General features: G+C 37.8%; 3 protein-coding genes across 3 annotated transcripts; 1 reads left to right on the top strand and 2 right to left on the bottom strand.

The window, feature by feature from the left end:
- Nucleotides 1–10056: 10056 nt before the first annotated feature.
- LOC129767114 (uncharacterized) lies at nucleotides 10057–10659 on the bottom strand. The gene is made up of 2 exons (XM_055767734.1): nucleotides 10548–10659; nucleotides 10057–10478 (listed from the first exon to the last, which is right to left on the bottom strand). Exons 1-2 carry the CDS (start codon nucleotides 10657–10659, stop codon nucleotides 10057–10059), a joined length of 534 nt encoding a protein of 177 aa, XP_055623709.1.
- Nucleotides 10660–17675: 7016 nt separating this feature from the next.
- Nucleotides 17676–18310, bottom strand: LOC129767113 (uncharacterized). Its single transcript, XM_055767733.1, has 4 exons — nucleotides 18276–18310; nucleotides 18048–18223; nucleotides 17821–17989; nucleotides 17676–17755 (listed from the first exon to the last, which is right to left on the bottom strand). Exons 1-4 carry the CDS (start codon nucleotides 18308–18310, stop codon nucleotides 17725–17727), a joined length of 411 nt encoding a protein of 136 aa, XP_055623708.1. The 3' UTR covers nucleotides 17676–17724.
- A 102-nt stretch (nucleotides 18311–18412) lies between these two features.
- LOC129767112 (uncharacterized) lies at nucleotides 18413–19319 on the top strand. The gene is made up of 2 exons (XM_055767732.1): nucleotides 18413–18554; nucleotides 18613–19319. The coding sequence occupies exons 1-2, from the start codon at nucleotides 18413–18415 to the stop codon at nucleotides 19317–19319; spliced, it is 849 nt and encodes a 282-aa protein (XP_055623707.1).

The raw sequence follows: 19319 nt of genomic DNA, 5'->3' as shown, positions 1-19319 counted from the left end.
GTTTCTTTCAATATCACTCCAAATTTTAATATAACAAATTAACAAAATTAAAAATTGTATTTCTTTGACGAATAATTTCCTCATCAGATCGGGAATCGGAATAACCCGCTGTGAACGCATCGTTTGGGTTTGATTTGTTGATTTTTTTTTCAGCATTCTTCCTAATAAACTTCATGTGCAATTGATGACGATCCATTTTTTGTTTACTGATCCAAATGAACTTCACCTATTATTCCACCTTTATATGTATCTCACTGAGGTTGGCGATTGTGTTTGTTTCTTCGGGTTGACGTCATTTAGCCTAGTTTTCCGAGTTTGGGAAGCGACAACGACAAAGTTGAAGTTTCAGATGGAAGAAACGAACATTAAAATAAAATTTATGAATGAAAATTAACTTTTTCGTATCTAATATGTGTTCTATATAAATGTGCAACAAGTTATGGGCAAAATATTCAACGAAAAATTTGTTTTACCAATGTGATAATATGTTATACTATAATGAAGAGTTTTGGTAAAAATATCAAAAAAGGCATCGATAAAGTGCGCTACACATACAACGTCCCGTCACCGTGAAGTCAACGCAAAGGAATGAAATGTCAAACATTCTCCCATGGTAATCGTATGGTAGCATTCACATACACCATCACCGGCAACTTTGACGTCGGCAAAATAAAGCGCGATTCACATACAACATCCACGTCACGTTCACGTTCCGTCACGTCACGTTGCGTCAATTATTCCATGCAATTCCTATTGAAGCATTCACATACACCAGCAACGGCAAGTCAAAGTTGCCGTTGCCGGTGTATGTGAATGTTTGCATAAGAATTGCTTGGAAGAATAATTGACGCAACGTGACGTGACGGAACGAGAACGTGACGTGGATGTTGTATGTGAATCGCACTTAAGTCCAAGAGAATAGTTGACGGGACGGTGACGGTGACGCATTATGTGTATCGCACTTAACCCTCCTGTACTCGCGAGCAAAATCATAACACGTATACTCGCGCACGGTGCCACAGACCGAAAATTGAACTTCTCTGTAATGTTGCCATTGTGTATTCTTCAGGCTATAGTGGCATTTATTTGAAGAAGAGGATATTATTAAATGAAAAAACTCCAAAAAGAAATATGTTTTATTCGTCTTTATTATGTTTTAATAGATCATCCAATTCAGCCTCCTCAAAATAGAGTAATTTTTGATACTCCAACACAATTAACGAAATTCGAATTTTTCTCTGTTATTAATTAAAAGTAAGCAACTGAATCTAATTCATGGAAGTATAAAGAGCTATAAAATAACATAAAAACGTATTAATCGATTGTGGTTCCATTGGAGTTAGAATCAGAACGTAGCATAACTGCATGCTCGAAACAGATATTAGGCTGTCAAAAAAGTCCTGCGGTATTTTTTTTGAATTTTCATTTGTTCATAAAATTAGTTACAATCATCTGTTTTAAGTAAAATATGCGCCGTTTTGTTCGATGACTTGTTCCCAACGAGATGCCAACTTCATAATACCCCTGTTATAGAAGCTCGTTTCCTTATTGGCAAAAAACTCGGATAGCCAATTTTCACAGGCCTCTTTTGTAGCTAACTTCTGACTATCTAGCTCGTTCGCCATGGACAAAAACAGGTGGTAGTCACTTGGTGCAAGGTCCGGACTATACGGCGAATGCAAAAGAACCTCCCATCCGAGCTCCCGGAGCTTCTGGCGTCTTTTTCGGCTAATTCAGCGATTTTGTCGCAATTTTCGACGACAGGCCTTCCGGAGCGTGGCGCATCTTCGACGACCTCTACACCAGAACGAAAACGTTGAAACCATCGTTGTGCGGTGGAAATGGAAACTGTATCGGGTCCATAAACTGCACAAATTTTATTGGCAGCTTGAGATGCATTTTTGCCTTTGTCATAGTAGTACTGTAAAATATGTCGGATTTTCTCTTTATTTTGCTCCATATTTGCGACACTATAACTCACGAACGACTTAACCAAACAAAACACTCTCAAGGACTATATTATAGCGCGCAAAAATACCTTTCCAACAAGCTATAGTATGACTCGATACAATTAATACAACTAGAACTACGCGCTTACAACGACACCTCGCAGAAATACCGCAGGACTTTTTTGACAGCCTAATATATTTTTTACATTCCATGCAGTTGTTGCGTGTTTTTCGGGTCTTTTATCGAAGAGAAGAATGTATAACGGCCTTCTGGATAATCACCAAATGATAAAGGTCTGGAATATAAAGTTTGCATATTTCTAATATTCTTTGTATCTGTATTCTTGGTAAACTGAGAATTAATGCTTTTTTTTAGATGGGACATAAAAAGGTGATATAAAAGGATTTCTAGGAACTTTCTTTTCTTTTTCTTGTTTTCTTGTCGATATTGTTCATTATAAAAAATATCCCCGAAACTGTAACTGTTCAAAATTACCATAAGCCACCGATTACTTTATAGTTTACTGTTTACAATTCTTCCACAAGTGAAATTCTTTCACAAGTGGGTATATGTATGACCATTATATTTAGCGAATAATTAAACGAAAGTCAAACATTTATATTTTGCTTTTGAACGTATGAATCTAACGACGAATATATCGACGAATAGTTCATATATGGATCCGTTCAAGCCAGTTACAAAAGGGACTGTAATCAAATAAGAATAGTCAGGTAATGATCTTATGCATTATCTATCTATATATATATAAAAATGGAGTGATGTCTGTCTGTCTGTCTGATTCTTATAGACTCGGAAACTACTGAACCGATCGACATGAAAATTGGTATGTAGGGGTTTTTGGGGCCGGGGAAGGTTTTCGTGATATTTTGAGACCCCCCCCCCTCTCTAAGGGGGGGCTGCCATACAAATGAAACACAAATTTCTGCATTACTCGGAAATTAACCAAGCAAACGAAACCAAAGTTGGCATGTGAAGGTTTTAGGGTGCAATAAATGTTTCTATGATGGTTAGACAGTCCTTCCCCCACTCAAAGGGGGGGCTGCCATACAAATGAAACACAAATTTCTGCATTGCTCGGAAATTAACCAAGCAAACGAAACCAAAGTTGGCATGTGAAAGTTTTAGGGTGTGAGGAGGCGATCTGGCGTAGTGGTAACATCCATGCCTCTCACGCTGAAGGTCACGAGTTCAATTCTCACTCCCGACATTCTTCCAAAAATGGAAGTAAAAGTGACGAACCAGCCAAATGAGTTGAAAATCACTATAATACAGATAAAAAAAAAAAAAAAAAAAAAAAAGTTTTAGGGTGCAATAAATGTTTCTATGGTGATAAGATACTCCTTCCCCCTCTCTTAGAGGGGGCTGCCGTACAAATGAAACACAAATTTTTGCATTACTCGGAAATTAATCAATCAAACGAAACCAAAGTTGGCATGTGAAAGTTTTAGGGTGCAATAAATGTTTCTATGATGGTTAGACAGTCCTTCCCCCACTCAAAGGGGGGCTGCCATACAAATGAAACACAAATTTCTGCATTACTCGAGAATTAATCAAGCAAATGAAACCAAATTTGGCATGTGGAGGTTTTAGGATGCAATAAATGTTTCTATGGTGTTAAGATACTCCTTCTCCCTCTCTTAGAGGGGGCTGCCGTACAAATGAAACACAAATTTTTGCATTACCCGAGAATTAATCAAGCAAATTAAACCAAATTAGGCATATGGAAACTTTAGGGTGCAATGAATGTTTCTATGGTGGTTAGATACCCCTCCCCCCTCTCTTAGGGGTGGCTGCCATACAAATAAAACACAAATTTCTGCATTACTCGAGAATTAGTCAAGTAAATGGGCGGGACGAAGTTTGTCGGGTTAGCTAGTATTCAATATAAATTCCACGCCACTAACATTTCATTCAACAATATTCTAGAATATGAAAAAAGGCACTTGTCCAAAAAAGTTACTCCTATACTCGCGTCGGTGTGTCAATTTGTATCCGTGAATTGAGCAACATATAATACAATAACTGATAAATGACTATTATCGGTCAATGGAGAAAAAATTGCTCGCTGCGTCGGGGAGTAAGCGAGTGGTTAGTGCAATCGAAAGAAATCATACCCATTTTAATCGTCAACTGTGATATATTCAAGGAACAACACGGGTCTCAATACTACTTAGGGGCAGTCCACATACCACGCGGACAACTTTGGGGGGGGGGGATGGTTAAGGGGCTACGAAAATGTCCACGTTTGTCCACGGTGAGGGGGGGGGAGGGGTAAAATTAATTTTTAAGTAAAACATTCATATTTATAGTCAATATTTAATGAGATCTAAGACATTTTTAGCTTTACGCCCACCCTGAGTACTCTTTATTCAACAATAAAAAGACTGAGTTGCCTGAGAGTGCTGCCCGGTCAAACATTCATATTTTTTCATATGGTTGGATTTCTTCTCGGAGATGTATATTCTGAAAGGAACGCGCATGAACTGACATCGATCAATTTATTCCAATCGGTAATAGAGGACCATGTATCCCATCAGGATAAAGACACAAAGAATGTTGGAATTTTTGTAAAATTGAGAAAAATCACGACATACGTGCAGGTTTCGATGCAGCTTCTGCTCTTTATGATAAAACGGCTTCGTTTTTATTTTCCGAGAGCTCCCAAGGCTTTTCGGAAATTGAAACGAACAACAAAATCTTCCATGGGTGCACGCGTCGTATCTGTGGAGATCTGTTTCTTGCAATGATGTTTTTCTTTATTGCTATTTGGTAATTTTCGTAATACGCTTCTAATGGTTTGTCTGTAAAACCATGCGGTTATTTTTTTTATATCCCGTTTGTTTATTTTAGACTCATTAGCATTTAGCTGTAACAGAGCCAAATTTTATTACCATGCTGCTATTGATGTCAATCAAATTGAGACACTTATCAAAATTAATCCTCGGTACACGACACATGCATTAATGAATTCACTACAGATGTCTGAAACCGCTCATGAGTACCTGGTGCAGTATGAGTACGAAAAATACTACGATGTATGGACTACATATTAACCCATATTCCGGAGCCCGATCGGATTTGACAGATCGCAATGCGAACGAGATCAACTTTTGCATACTGCAATCCAAGGTTGCAACATTTGCACAACCCGGCTGGATTTGACTCGATCAGATGAAAGAACGCAAAATTGTGCTAACTTTAAATCCAACCGGATTCCGGAATAAGGGTCTATTAAATGGAAAAACATTTGAAAAAACGCATTTCAATCTACGATTCGTTTCATGAACGCATGACTTGACTTGGATGGCTTTAACGTTCCCAGTGGAACTTTGGGCTTCTCAACGTAGGTATTACTTGCGTCATTTTGATTATAGTACTTAGTTAAGATATCTTTGCCGAATAACACGCCTTGAATGTATTCAGGAGTGTAAAGCTCTAGAATACGCGTGACCTCAGTGAATTCGGAAGAAATTCCTTTGATGAAAAAGCCCCCGGCCAGAACGGGAATCAAACTCGAACCCCTATCATGATAATGTGTGAGGATAACCACTAGGCCACGGGAGCACAAAAATATATATTTGTAGCAAATTGTGAAGAGCAAATCATTCACAATAATGTTGAGTTAAAACAATATTGGGCAATTGAATATAACCCCGAAGTAGGTTCTCTGGGTCTGGTAGGACTGGAAGAAAATTTGCATTATGAGCTTCTACCAACTAGTTGCGACATCCGCATTCTGAGACATATTACTTTCAATTTAGAATGGAAATTTCGGTGTTGTTTGATTACTTGAAACACGTAGTCCTGACCCCGACTACTTAACTACTATGATATTACCGCTAAAATTGATCATTATAATATAAAATCATTATTAGACATAACCTTCCTTTAAAATATTTCACCACTCGAAAATTAATATAATTTGAAATTGCATAGAAAACATGTTTGATACGGAGAAGTAAATTTTAATAAATAATTTTTATTTCCAAAGTGTGTTCAATCCACCAATCCATTGTCATTATCTCTTCCCATAAACGAAGCACAACACAGTCAATACAAATACAATGCAGTCAATACAAATACAAACGCGAATAGCAAACTAAGGTTATTCTAAATCTTCGGATAAGTTAAATGAACAGCAACAGAAATTGGATAATATATTGTTTATTCGTTTGAGTGACAATGTGACGGGTGTGTTGAACGATCCGAAACTAGCAATACATTACAAAATTTAGACGATTTGAACAGCGCGATGATATCAACATCGGTGAATTTAAAACAAATCGTTACTATTAATAAGGCTATTATTCCTATTAATAAAAACTTGTAATAGAAAATTGAACAATGAACAATGAAAACTCGCTTCACAGGAGTTGTACAAAAATTGGCCTAATGTCACCCCTTAAGGGGGGTGTCACTGGGCCAGGTATCAAACTTATGAGAAAGGTTATCTAAAAGGTGTAAATATCATGTAACTATCATTCGTACACGTGAGTAAACTCACAACGTAGCCTCTATGAGTAAAATATGTGAAGAATTCCACCTCTATCCACATCAAAATGCTTTAGCTTGTGATAACCAGTAGAAAATACAGATTTATATGAAAAGCAGAGCTAAATATCTTTTCAAAGCTTTCAAAGAGGTACTAATTGATCACTGGGAGAAGCCATTCGAAGCAGAGAACAAACAGAAACTTACAACGCTTTTTTTTCAATATGGTGCATCGCATTTTTTACTGGACAACACATGTTAACGCACTTTTGTGTGAATGGGCGTGGAAACCCCTGCACAGAATTGAATGCCCCATTGATCACTCCACCCTACCTACTGAAATGTCCTAAAATGAGGAAAAATGCCACAAAATTTCACAAAAATTACCCTTTATTCAATATCTATTATACGATGCTGTTCAGATCGTGAGCCAAGAATGATGAAATAAAATCTGTCAACAACATGCGGAGTTTGAGGCGAGTGTATTGGTACTTACAGGTAATTATTCGTGTGTTGGTGAAATCTCCACACCGAACCGATGGTTTTGGTTTGGCCCAAAGTCACCCCAATCAAGCTCAAAAATTACAACATTCGGAAAAACATTCTTGTCTGAGGGAAAAACAGCACAACTTGAAATAAGTGATTAGATTCTTTTTAATGGAGCCTCAATGCACCTTTCATTTGTCAGATTTAGCCAATCTCGTGTGTGCGACGGTTTATAGAGTACAATTTTCGGCAACGATTTATTGTGGTATCCATGACGACTATCTTTAAGGCACTGGTAAAACGAATCAAAATAGTTTTGTTGTGTATGGCTTCTCTAACAAGTGGAGAAATACGTAATCTTTCACTCTACATAAAGTTTTAATTATCTCATCAAGCGTATTCGAAAAAAAATCAACATGAAAAATGTTTGGTTTTGGCCCAATGTCACCCCCCAGGTCCAATGTCACCCCGACTGACGGTAGTCAAAAATTCTATGTGTCACTCGTTCAATAATCAGAGCGAATATCGATATGAATGATCCTTTTGTTTCTGTTCCAGCAACAAACGGCCTTTGGTTTTACGATCGCTCGCACGCACACCTATTTTATGGTTTGTTTTGGTTCTATGTGCGTACTAAATTCTAAACTATATTCCCAGCTTAGTCAAACATACGCGTGATTTTGATCTTGACCTTCGTTCGGCTACCATTCCTGCTGGGATAACAAATTCTTTCGATTTCTTACATAAAATATTTCCATCTTCAGACAACTCTATGGCTCAATGTGTGGCACCCGGATGCATAGGCGTTCGGTCATTGATGCCCGGACTCGAGTCCAACTCGAATTATGGAAACATATCCCACAAATTATCATTTCATCGATTCCCGAGGGATGTGACCATTCGGAATAAATGGATTCGATTCTTCGGACAGGACCTAAACAGCAATACTAAAAACATGCACATTTGCTAGCTTACAATACAATATAAATAAACTTATTTAGACAAATTTATTATACCGCTCCATGATACTTGCAAAGCTTACGCGTCACAGCCTCACCATTAAAGATGCACTAGTCAGTCCAGACTACCTTGTCATAAACGTACCCTGTGATAGAGAATAAGTTTGGAACCCAAATTTGGTCAACACTGTTCATCTGTCGTCGTGAATTTAAAAACAACTTTCGATGGAGAAATGTCAATTCAAGTATGGAGTTCAGCTCTTATACATGATAAAAAAAATCTCACATACTTCATCGGCAAAACTTAGCCTTGTGCACTCCGAACTCTCAGCTCCGAACCATTCTGGATGTTGAGACGAGATCAGACAACAGACAACGATTCCGGACCGATTCGAAAGAGTTGCCAATAATATTTGAAAACACACTTCTACCGAATCTACTTACTTAAATACTCAAACTAGTTTTCAAGAGAAAAAATAACAGGAAAATATTATTTGATGCAATATATGCAACAAGTTTGCACTCCATCAACCAAATGTAACTATTCATAGAATATATGATACAAAAAAACATATTTATAAAAATAATCTTCAGAAACCTTATACAATTTGGGAAGCTGATATCTCGTGTGGTTCTGAATCCCGATTGCTCGCGCTCAGTTGAAGAAAAAGAAAAAAAGAAGAGCAAGAAGCCATTTGTCAGGTTTCGTCTCAGGTTATCAGCTACTCAGCGCTACTTTGTGACAGAAACGTGCACTTACAGACCCTCATATTATTTAATATAGTATAGGAACCAAGTAACGTATCTTTGTGATATTGGACTTAAATTAGTTGGTTGACATCGAGAAAAATGTTTACAAAAAAAAACAAACATTTTTTTTTAAATTTTATCCAGTGTGAAAAACTTTAAAACATTCCCTAATAACAATATCAATAAATATCGGGTTTTCTCAATAAGAGCGCTACGAAAGTTTTTTTTAATAAAACAAAAACGGTTTTGGATATCAATGAAATTCTTTATTCATGTGAAAGCACATTTGATGCCATTATGTATGGAACTCGATTTCTTTTGCATGGCCACCACGTTCACGCTTGCAGAAGTCCAGACGCTGAACCCAATTTTCGACAGTTTTCAAGCATAAATCGACCGATACTGCTGCAAATTCATGTTCGATATTCGTACGAAGTTCATCCATCGTCGCTGGCTTGTTGGCATAGACCATAGACTTGGCGTTGTCCCACAGGAAATAGTCTAACGGCGTCAAATCGCATGACCGGCGGCCAATTGTCTGGGCCATTTCGTTAGATAACACGCTCACCAAACTTGGTTTTCAATAAAACGATTGTTAAATTCGCTTTGTGGCTTGTGGCGCTGTCCTGTTGAAACTACATATTGTCCAACTTCATATCATCCAATTCGGGCCAAAAATATTCGGTATCATTGAGTGGTAGCGATTCCCATTCACAGTAACGTGCCGGTCTTGATCATCACAGAAGGAGTACGGCCCAATGACGCCGCCGGACCATAAACCGTACCAAACGATAATTTTTTCGGGATGCAATGGTGGCTAATGGAGTACGTGTGGATTGCTGCCTGACCAATAACACATATTTTGCTTATCGATGAAGCCATCCGGCCAAAAATGAGCCTCATCGCTGAAAATGATTTTTCGATGAAAGCGCTCTTAAAGTTGAGTCCATTGACTCCGAATTTCGGTGGTAAATTTTAAGAATCTCGACTCGTTGTTGGATCATATATCTTTCCATTATGAAATGGCAAATCTTACTGAGGGAAATGTCAAGAGAGCGGGAAAAATATGGCGTCGTTTGCTCCCTATCGGTCTACTTTTGTAGCGTCCCTATTGTAATACCTTTTACAATATTGTGCAATGTGGTAATTGTTCAATATTAGCATTGTGCGTTTGACATAAATAAAGATTGGGAGCAAAGAAATACAAAGAAATTAATTCCATCAACGAATCATGAATAAACACTGGTTATTGATCCAGCCTACGGCTGAAAGTCTCTATAATAAAGAATAAAAAATAAAAAAACTGGTTCTTCAATACTTCAATAGTGAAGTGATCACAATAAAACAACTGAACGGTAATTGTAGCAGAAATAATTTTATTTTTCGAAATATTTTTTTTTCATGTAATTCCGTTAGTGAAATTCGCATAATTTCTTAGGTAACCTAGTTTTCTCAATACGAGTTCACCTAAAGTTACTGAACAGTTATTTTTCACCTCCATTTTAGCGCAATCAATTCCCGTGTCTAGTTTTTCGCTGGTACTGTATGAAATGATTTTTAACAAAGAATATCTCTTGAGATAAGCATTCGCCTCGCAAACCGCTTGTTCATGACACTGGTCCGTCCCATCGCTACCCAAAAAGTCCAACACTAGCGAAGTCCAGTAATCAAGTCCATTGATATACCTGGCTCTGGGGGTTCGTCTCACGAATCCCTGCTCGTAGGAAGCCCACACTACGAAGGCACCAACCAGGAAAGCTCCCTTCAAAACGGCCAGCACAAATCCAGCAATCGCCCAGCCCCAAGCATGAGGGTAAACCGCTGCAGAATAAGTAACATGTCACTTTCGTGCTGGGAATATTAAGGAATAATTTTTGGGAAACACTTTACCTGCGTCAAAATATGGCGATTGGGGAGATTGTCGAGCTGCGAGCTCGGATGCCGCTCCAGCGATTGATGGATTGGCGATCGCAATCAATGTGATCCACTTCGGATCTATCATCGTGAAAAGGTGGAAACGCGATATGGTGTGTCTATTTATACACACTAAGCAGGTGCCTGTTTTGTGATCAACTTCGATAACTGCCACTTGCTAATTGGGTCTCTGTTCATTTGACTTTCTCCTGTTGAGAAAACTGAATTCCGCTTCCGTGCGACCAACACTTTTTTGTTATCGCTTGTGAAAAACATTGATCAATGGATCAACCAATCCTCTGATTTGTGCTAGTTTCCTTTCATCGTTATCCTCAAAAGGATCCATTCACAAAATTACATTATTATTCATTCATAAAAAACAAATCCTTCATCTGGAAATCGTATGAAAAAAAGGACATTTAATATATGACGGAGGCTAGTGAAATGTCTCAAAATGAAGACTATAACATTGAGCAGTCCGGTAAGAAATAGGAAACTGAGGGATAGATATAGCAATTGAACTGCATAACTCAAAGTAGTAACGAAAAATGAGAAGCACTTAGCGTCTCCTTAAGCCATGAGGATTATGGGAACTTTGTGAGTTTTATGTATGTAACGTATCTTGAGGGGAATACTACCTATCGAAGACATAGCACTACGAATTGAAATAAAACATAGATAAATAGTTTTAATTATCATGAACTTGGTTTTTTTCGAAAGATAATTCTTTGGCATTTTTATTTGAATATTATTTCCGGAACTACCTCGGCTGGTTCGGAGGAAGTCTAATTTGGAAGTTCAATTTGATAACTCTGGCAGCAATGGAATACTCTGCGGCTTCTTGGTGTAGACCGGAAACTTCACATAACCCCACAAGAACAGTCCAACGGTGTAAAATCGCATGATCTTGTAGACTCTCTGATGGGTATACAGGTCGGACTCGATTATCCGGAGACTCGATTATCCGGGATTCGATTATCCGGAATTTTAGACTCGATGATCAGGAGTATTTTATTTTTGATTTTCGGAAATTTTGAATAATTTGTATAATAATTCTATATTGAATAGCTAATACCATGGACAGACATACAACTGTACTAGCGCTGTACGTGTACAGCGTTGTACAGGTACCACGATAGCATGACACACATACTTTGGTTGTACATTGTACCGCATGTCAGACTGACAATCAGAAGTTTGAATTTATTGCATTGTATTTTTACCAATATTTCAATGAAAAAGGTTTTTATTTAGCGTCTAAAGGGTGTGTCACATCAAATTGCATCACGGAAAAAACGCTGTAGAAATTCGCCCAGTAGACCGATCCTTTTGAAAATTTTAGACAGTAAAATAAAAACTATTAAACAACTTTTGGCATTTTCCATTTTTCATACTTCGAGCCCAAGCCCGTATGCTAGTACCTTCCTCTTTACCCCGTCCATAAGGTTCTGTACAACGTCAGGTTGTAGTTTTCTTTTGAACAGAAATCCATTTTTTCTTGAAGTCCGCCTCTGATTTGACAACTTTTGGGTTCTTCCGGAGGGCCTGCTTCATAATCGCCCAATATTTCTCTATTGGGCGAAGCTCCGGCGCGTTGGGCGGGTCCATTTCCTTTGGCACGAAGGTGACCCCGTTGGCTTCGTACCACTCCAACACGTCCTTTGAATAGTGGCACGAAGCGAGATCCGGCCAGAAGATGGTCGGGCCCTCGTACTGCTTCAATAGTGGTAGTAAGCGCTTCTGTAGGCACTCCTTAAGGTAAACCTGCCCGTTTACCGTGACGGTCATCACGAAGGGGGCGCTCCGCTTTCCACAAGAGCAGATCGCTTGCCACACCATGTACATTTTGGCAAACTTGGATAGTTTCTGCTTGCGAATCTCCTCCGGAACGCTCAATTTGTCCTCTGCGGAGAAGAACAACAGGCCCGGCAGCTGACGAAAGTCCGCTTTGAAGTAGGTTTCGTCGTCCATTACCAGGCAATGCGGCTTCGTCAGCATTTCGGTGTACAGCTTCCGGGCTCGCGTCTTCCCCACCATGTTTTGCCTTTCGTCGCGGTTAGGAGCCTTCTGAACCTTGTATGTACGCAGGCCCTCCCGCTGCTTGGTCCGTTGGACGAATGAACTTGACAAATTCAGCTTATTGGCGACATCCCGGACTGAACTTCTCGATCATGTCTAAACTGCTCAACTACGCGCTTGTGATCTTTTTCACTGACGGAGCATCCATTTTTGCCGTTCTTCACCTTCCGGTCGATGGTTAGGTTCTCGAAGTATCGTTTTAGTACTCTGCTGACCGTGGATTGGACGATTCCCAGCATCTTACCGATGTCCCGATGTGACAACTCCCGATTCTCGAAATGAGTGCACAAGATTAATTCACGACGCTCTTTTTCGTTTGACGACATTTTTCCAAATTCACGAAAAATTGACAGTGAAGCATGGCCAACGTGATCTATACACTCTTATCTGATTTTAAAGCGAAAGCTGAAGATATAATTCCTAAAAATTAAATTTCTACACCGTTTTTTCCGTGATGCAATTTGATGTGACACACCCTTTAAACTATCGAACACAACAAATATGTTTCCAATCTAAGTTATTAACTCAAGAGAAAGTCAATGAAAAGAATGTATACCAAATGTTTTGATTCGTTTTGTTCATGCTACCCACCACTAACCGTCTATGGCGCTGCGCACAGTACAACTGTAGCCATGTACAGCGGTAAAATAGGTCGGTACAGGTACAGCGATTGTACCGAGTTGCTTGCATGGTTCTAGCGCTGTACATGGTGACAGACATACAATTTTCGAAGTACAACGCAAGTACAGCTGTATGTCTGTCATAAGTATAATATGGGTATCAAAAGAAAGGGCTTGACTAGTAGAACTAGTAGCAGTTATTTATGAAAAATGCAAATCCAAGATGGCGACCACTACAAAATGGCGGATTACATATTTTCTCAGAACCCCATCAATATGGGTATCAAATGAAAAGGCTTGACTAGTAGAACATAGTTATTTATGAAAAAGGCCCAAAATGTATCAAAAGAAAGTTCTCGACTAGTAGAACATAGCAGATAATGAAAAATCCAATTTCAAGATGGCCGCAGTGCCCAAACAACTAATTACTTTTTGAATGGTTTCATTCAGCTTGACCTGTTTCTATGTATGTTTGAATGTTTGTTGGGTTGTCCCACATTAATGGAAAATTGGCCCCGTTCCTGTTGAATGATTGATCTGAAATTTGGAACATACATTTAATTCTACTGTCATTATAAAACTGCGTATTCCATGATCTTAAAAAATTCAATTTGGCCGCCGCAAAAAAAAATAGCTGAATGGCTTGATTTGGAGAATACACTACACTATGAACAACATAAATTCGAAAAGGTCGCCGCCACAAAATGGTCGATGTATTTTTTGCAATCCCCTCAATATTGGTATCAAATAAAATGATTCGACTAATAGAATACAGTACAGGTCGGACTCAAATTATATGTGTTTCGATTATATACAATTTTGGACTCGATTATATTCAGTTTGGAAAAAAATATTTTTTTTATATTTCTAATATGGCTTATTTCACGAATAAATGTAACCTTTCAACGTTAAGGTGAAGTTTAAGTGGCTATTACATGTACAGTGGGGTAAAAATCGTGATTTTTGAAGATCTTGCTTGAATTTTCACCAGGAATTTTTTATATCGATATTGCAGCCAAATTAAGAAAGATAGAAGTTGTGCGTCAAAGAACAAATTGTGGAGCGGTTAAAGAACTTCATTTTAATTTATAGAAACAATCTAGTTCAATATAAATTTTTAGGATAGAATTAATAATAACACATTAAAAATTATTAACTTTTAAGTGTTTCACTTCCAAAATGTTATTAAAATTCACTAATTTAGTTGTTCCACTACTATACCCTATACTAAATTTTCTCATTTTTCAAATGAAAGCATCAGAATTGTCTACCGTAGCGTACTTTTTAAAGTACAGCCAGTTTGAAACAACAGAGTCCGAAACAAAAAAAAAGTTCTGTAACTCTGTCATTCTTGAAATTCGAACATATGCGTAGGAGGATTTTTTTCATCAAATATGATCGTCTATCATCTCCTGAGAGAATCTGGATAAATTAATTTTTTTCGTGTGAGAAAGGTGTTTTCTGACTTTAAGGGGATGAATCAAAAATCAAATTCCTCTTTTATTTTCAAAAAACAAAAAATATATGCAAAAAAAAAACAAATAAAGAAAAAAAATGTTTTGACTCGATTATCCGGAGGATTCGATTATCCGGAGTGAAAAAAAATTAATACTCCGGATAATCGAGGTACAGTTACGTGAAATTATTTGTTCACCGAACGTTTCTGTCAATTGGGGCACGCGTCGTGTGGCATGTAACACAGTCTTGTTGAAAAATCAACTCCTTCACATTAAGGACACTCAATTGTGGTACAAAAAAGTAGATGGTTGTAGTTCGATAGCGGTTATCATTAACTGTTACGTTACGACCGATATTTAGTGCTGACAAAACGGTATAATGATTACACCGGCCTATGAAACGCACAAACCATTGTCACGCATTGTACGTTTTATCAGACGTAACATGTGTTATGTAGACCGTAACATGGATGTGATTTTCGTGATTTTTGTGAAAAAAACTGCGCAATTTGTATCTATCAGTAAATGTCAAATCAAATTTAACGCAGAACGAGTGACAGCTGTCAGAATGATGTACACATGCCAATCAAACATCAAATATCAAAAAAAAATTGGAAGAATATTTAATAGAGAAAAAAATATTTTGAAAATTAAAATTCATTTTTCTCGAAAACATGTGTTTTTAAAATTCTGAAAAAATATATATAAATAGTCCTTAGAATTTCCAACAAGTCACCCATACATCGGAAGACGGGCATTTTTACATGGAAAAAGTTTTTCGAACAACAACATGTTTTTCTTCGAAAAAATACTATTAATGTTTCATTCGTAACATTTTTATGTATAAATTATCGCAATTCACATGCTCTGCTAACTTTTTTTTCTTTTTAGAAACATATCAAACATGAGAATTCACACTCAAAAATGATACAAGTAATTTTTTTTTCAGGAGTCTTCATACACAAAAGGCTTATATTCTAAAAACTATAAAAGATAGCACGTTGCTCATATTTTAATAAGACTTTGTCGAATACACTATATCTTGACTTTGAACAAAATTAGGATCAGTTGTAATTTTTTCAAAGAAAACGTGAAAAACTTGTTGTTGGAAAATAATTTCCCTGTAAAGTGCCCATCTTTCGATGTATGGACGACTTGTTGAAAATTGTAAGCGCTATTCATATATATTTTTGTGGGTATTTAAAAAAACGTTTTTGAGAAAAATGAATTTTAATTTTCAAGCAATTTTTTTTTCAGCGATTTTTTTTTCCCAATAAAATTTTGATATTTTTTTGTGAAAATTTAAACAATTTCCTACATTTTATGCTTCGACCAGAATATTGTAAGTATCACAGTTTTCAAATTATTTTTTTTTGTAAAAAAATGAGAAAATTTTTATGGCTTTTTCCAAAAAATAGTCTAATTCTTTTTCGAATATTTCAAGTACTAATTTGAAATTACAAGTTGCTTTAACGACCCATGTCTTTACACCCACAACGTTTCACTACTATCTGAGATGATGCTGCCAACGGCCAGTCGAGTTGGCATTAAATTCGTGTATGGGAAACCGCCGTCGACGGCAATTGATGCGTTCGAGTTGATAATTGACGGAACAACGGAAGATATACGAGCAGAGAATCAAAGATACCCAGGTAATCATAAGCATTAACTTTAAGCTCTATTGTAGCACTAATTCAGCATCTCTAATGCCAAATGGCAGTATATCTGCTTTTTTGATGCTTATAGGCCTTTCAGGCCTTATAGGGCATTATTATTGCATATAAACATTAATGAAAATAAGCATTAATGAAAGTCCTATATGCGCATTTAATGCTACCATATAATGCTTACAAGCATTAAGATAAAACATATGAAAATAAGCATTAATGAAAGCCGTATATACGCACTTAGTGCTATCATATAATGCTTATAAGCATTAGGATAAAACATTCATGCAATCAGCATTAGATATCCGGATGCAAGCGTTTGTCTCAAAATAAACATAACATGGATATTTTAAGCCAATATGCTTCCAAGCCGGCCAGTAAAACCCGCTCATACATGATATTTTTGAGCAGGTACCTGAGCGGTTGTTTTAATATGACTATTTTCAACTCATTCATCTATATCAACAGTGGTCCAGATAGCAAATGCACAACAGAGAAACACACATGTTGCAGAAAAGTACCCCGGTTCGAATCTCATAAGGTAATTTTAATATAATAATTATTTCTCATTCCAAACAGTGTGCCGTAGATCTAAATAAAGAAGAATACTGTTATAACCTCAATAACAACTACAACAACAACAATAATCTGTAATAAATCTGTGTTGTGTGGGTGGGCCCATGAAATGTATATGATTTTTTTTGTTTTCTGTCGAATGATTTCAATGGCTTTTTCCTAGAAAAAACGGAAGAAAAACATCTTGACGTTTTTATGGAAGCATGAATGATGCTTATTTAAGCCATCACAAGTGATGTTTTCAGATAGTAAGCTTCAGTAACGCTTATTTAAAGCTGTAACTTAAGCATTAAAAAGCCCTATATTTCGCCTTTTTAGCATTATATTCACCCTATATTGGTTTATAGCGCTTGATAAGCCTTTATTCAGTATTCTATATATGGATACAGTGCTGAGTTAAGACCATTTCTATGTGCTTTCTGGTTACCTGGGTATGATCTCGCAACGTGACAATGAATCGATTGCATGTTGCAAAACTTTTTGAAAACTTTTTTGTTAGAGTTTGCCCAGATATTGCCCAGACTCCAAATTAACGAATCGATGATACATGAGTTGGCTGAGCGGCACTTCCATTACTGTAAACTATGGGACGATTTTAACTTATATTATCGGATTATTTGGTTTATAACTTTTCTCATTTTCTCATAAAATGCCTTCTTTTAATTTGAGTTTTTTGGTATGTTTATTAAAAAAGACAATAAATTAGGAGGGTATTGGTACAACCAGTCTTGAAATCGTTCCATATGTTTACAAACTATTTCCCCCACGATTGAAACCAAGGATTCCTGTAACGAAAGAGCACAAACAAAAACAATAATCGATTTTTCTCCTATGCTGCAACCCTAATTACCCGTAGCTTTCAACGTTGCCATCGATCACAAGTGGCTGTTGACTTTCCGGCTCGGACCGATGATATCCCAGTCCTTGAATTGCAGTTGTACCAAAGCTGAAGAAAAGAAACGCCAAAATTGCAATCCATTTGACGCCGATTATAAGCGGAAACTGCCACGTGCGATACCCTGCGGATAACATCCTGTAAATGTGTACTTTTTGGTCTCTCGGTTTCAAACTACTCACACATCTCGGCGTAATAAGACGCCGAGCTCCGACTGCTAGCATCCAACACGGCGGGTGACCTTTGAACCAAGTTCCCACTGATACAGATCACATGGTACAGAACGAGGATCATCAGCGTGCGAACAAGTTGAGACCAAAGTCTACTGGACATATTGCTTGGATCGATGAAAGTTGCACTAAAAGAGTTATTTGGTCACTTTTCCAAATATATAGCGCACGACGAATTACGTTTTACCATATGAGGTAATCCAATTCGTTAGCATCAATTAGCGCCGACGCCGCCGGAACTTCCTCATATAAATACCATTGTGATCTATTTCCTACCGGTTTAGTAAGCTGTCTCCAGTGAGCGTTTTTACATCGGAATGATTAATCGACTAGTGTTGGTTGTGGTCGTCGTTTTGGTTCTTGCGAATGTCGTTATGTCGGAAAAATCAGTTCAAACCGTTGCTAGGAAAACTAACCCGAATGTCGAGCCGAGACAAACCATTGTACGACCAGAGAGATGTAAGCTTACGATGTTCTAATTACAATAACAGAATTAATTTAAGTGACATAATTTCAGGGTGGCCATACGGATGGGGTTGGGGATGGGGCTGGGGAATAGCCCTTTTCGTACTGGCAATAGTGAAAGGGTCAATTCTGCTTGGTGTGTTCGTCATTTGGGCGTTCTTCAGAGGGTTTGGACACAAGACGGGTGGATGTGCGCCGATCATCATCAGAGAATCCCCTCCACCCCCCATATTCGGTCACCATCATTGGGATCGCGCCGGCATTGATAATGAATATCCTCGGACGAAACGATCCGTGGATCACACCGACTCGCAGTTGTTTTGGACCGACATGGTGACAGACCTGGGGTTCAGCTTTCTTGGCGTTCACTCTAGGGATTGCAGAAAACGATTTGTGTGTGAAGTGGATGTACGAACGCGGCGTGATCCGTTGATGAAGATGGCGATGAATATGTTCGGAGTGGATATCTTCCGGCGGTATCGAGCGGTTGGCGATCTAACTGGAGAAACATTTGCAGAGTGCGCCAAGATCTATGACAAGTGTAAAATTGCTGGGCCATCAGTCTCATTCAATGTAATAAGCGGACAGGTTGATCCCTTGCAGGATTACGATGATTCTGTGCAGTATCAAGGAAACGATGTGTCGATTTATGACAGTGAAGATACAACGATAACAGAGGAGTCAATCCCAACTACTACCTTATTACCACGGAGGAAATTCTTCAACAAACGAAAGAAGGGGTTCAGTTCTAACAAATAA

The sequence above is a fragment of the Toxorhynchites rutilus genome, chromosome 2 (genome assembly GCF_029784135.1).
Source record: "Toxorhynchites rutilus septentrionalis strain SRP chromosome 2, ASM2978413v1, whole genome shotgun sequence".
In the NCBI taxonomy this organism is placed as follows: Eukaryota; Metazoa; Arthropoda; class Insecta; order Diptera; family Culicidae; genus Toxorhynchites; species Toxorhynchites rutilus.
This window is presented reverse-complemented; position numbering and strand designations above follow the sequence as displayed.

Bases quoted from the DNA above. Each gene is read 5' to 3' on its own strand.
- LOC129767114 (XM_055767734.1), bottom strand. From the start codon at position 10,659: ATGATAGATCCGAAGTGGATCACATTGATTGCGATCGCCAATCCATCA. The intron at 10,479-10,547 runs GTAAAGTGTTTC...CTTATTCTGCAG, and splicing joins ATCGCCATATTTTGACGCAG to CGGTTTACCCTCATGCTTGG.
- LOC129767113 (XM_055767733.1), bottom strand. From the start codon at position 18,310: ATGCTAACGAATTGGATTACCTCATATGGTAAAAC. The intron at 17,990-18,047 runs GTGAGTAGTTTG...TGTTATCCGCAG, and splicing joins GTCTTATTACGCCGAGATGT to GGTATCGCACGTGGCAGTTT. The intron at 17,756-17,820 runs GTAATTAGGGTT...CTTTCGTTACAG, and splicing joins GGCAACGTTGAAAGCTACGG to GAATCCTTGGTTTCAATCGT.
- LOC129767112 (XM_055767732.1), top strand. From the start codon at position 18,413: ATGATTAATCGACTAGTGTTGGTTGTGGTCGTCGTTTTGGTTCTTGCG. The intron at 18,555-18,612 runs GTAAGCTTACGA...ACATAATTTCAG, and splicing joins CATTGTACGACCAGAGAGAT to GGTGGCCATACGGATGGGGT.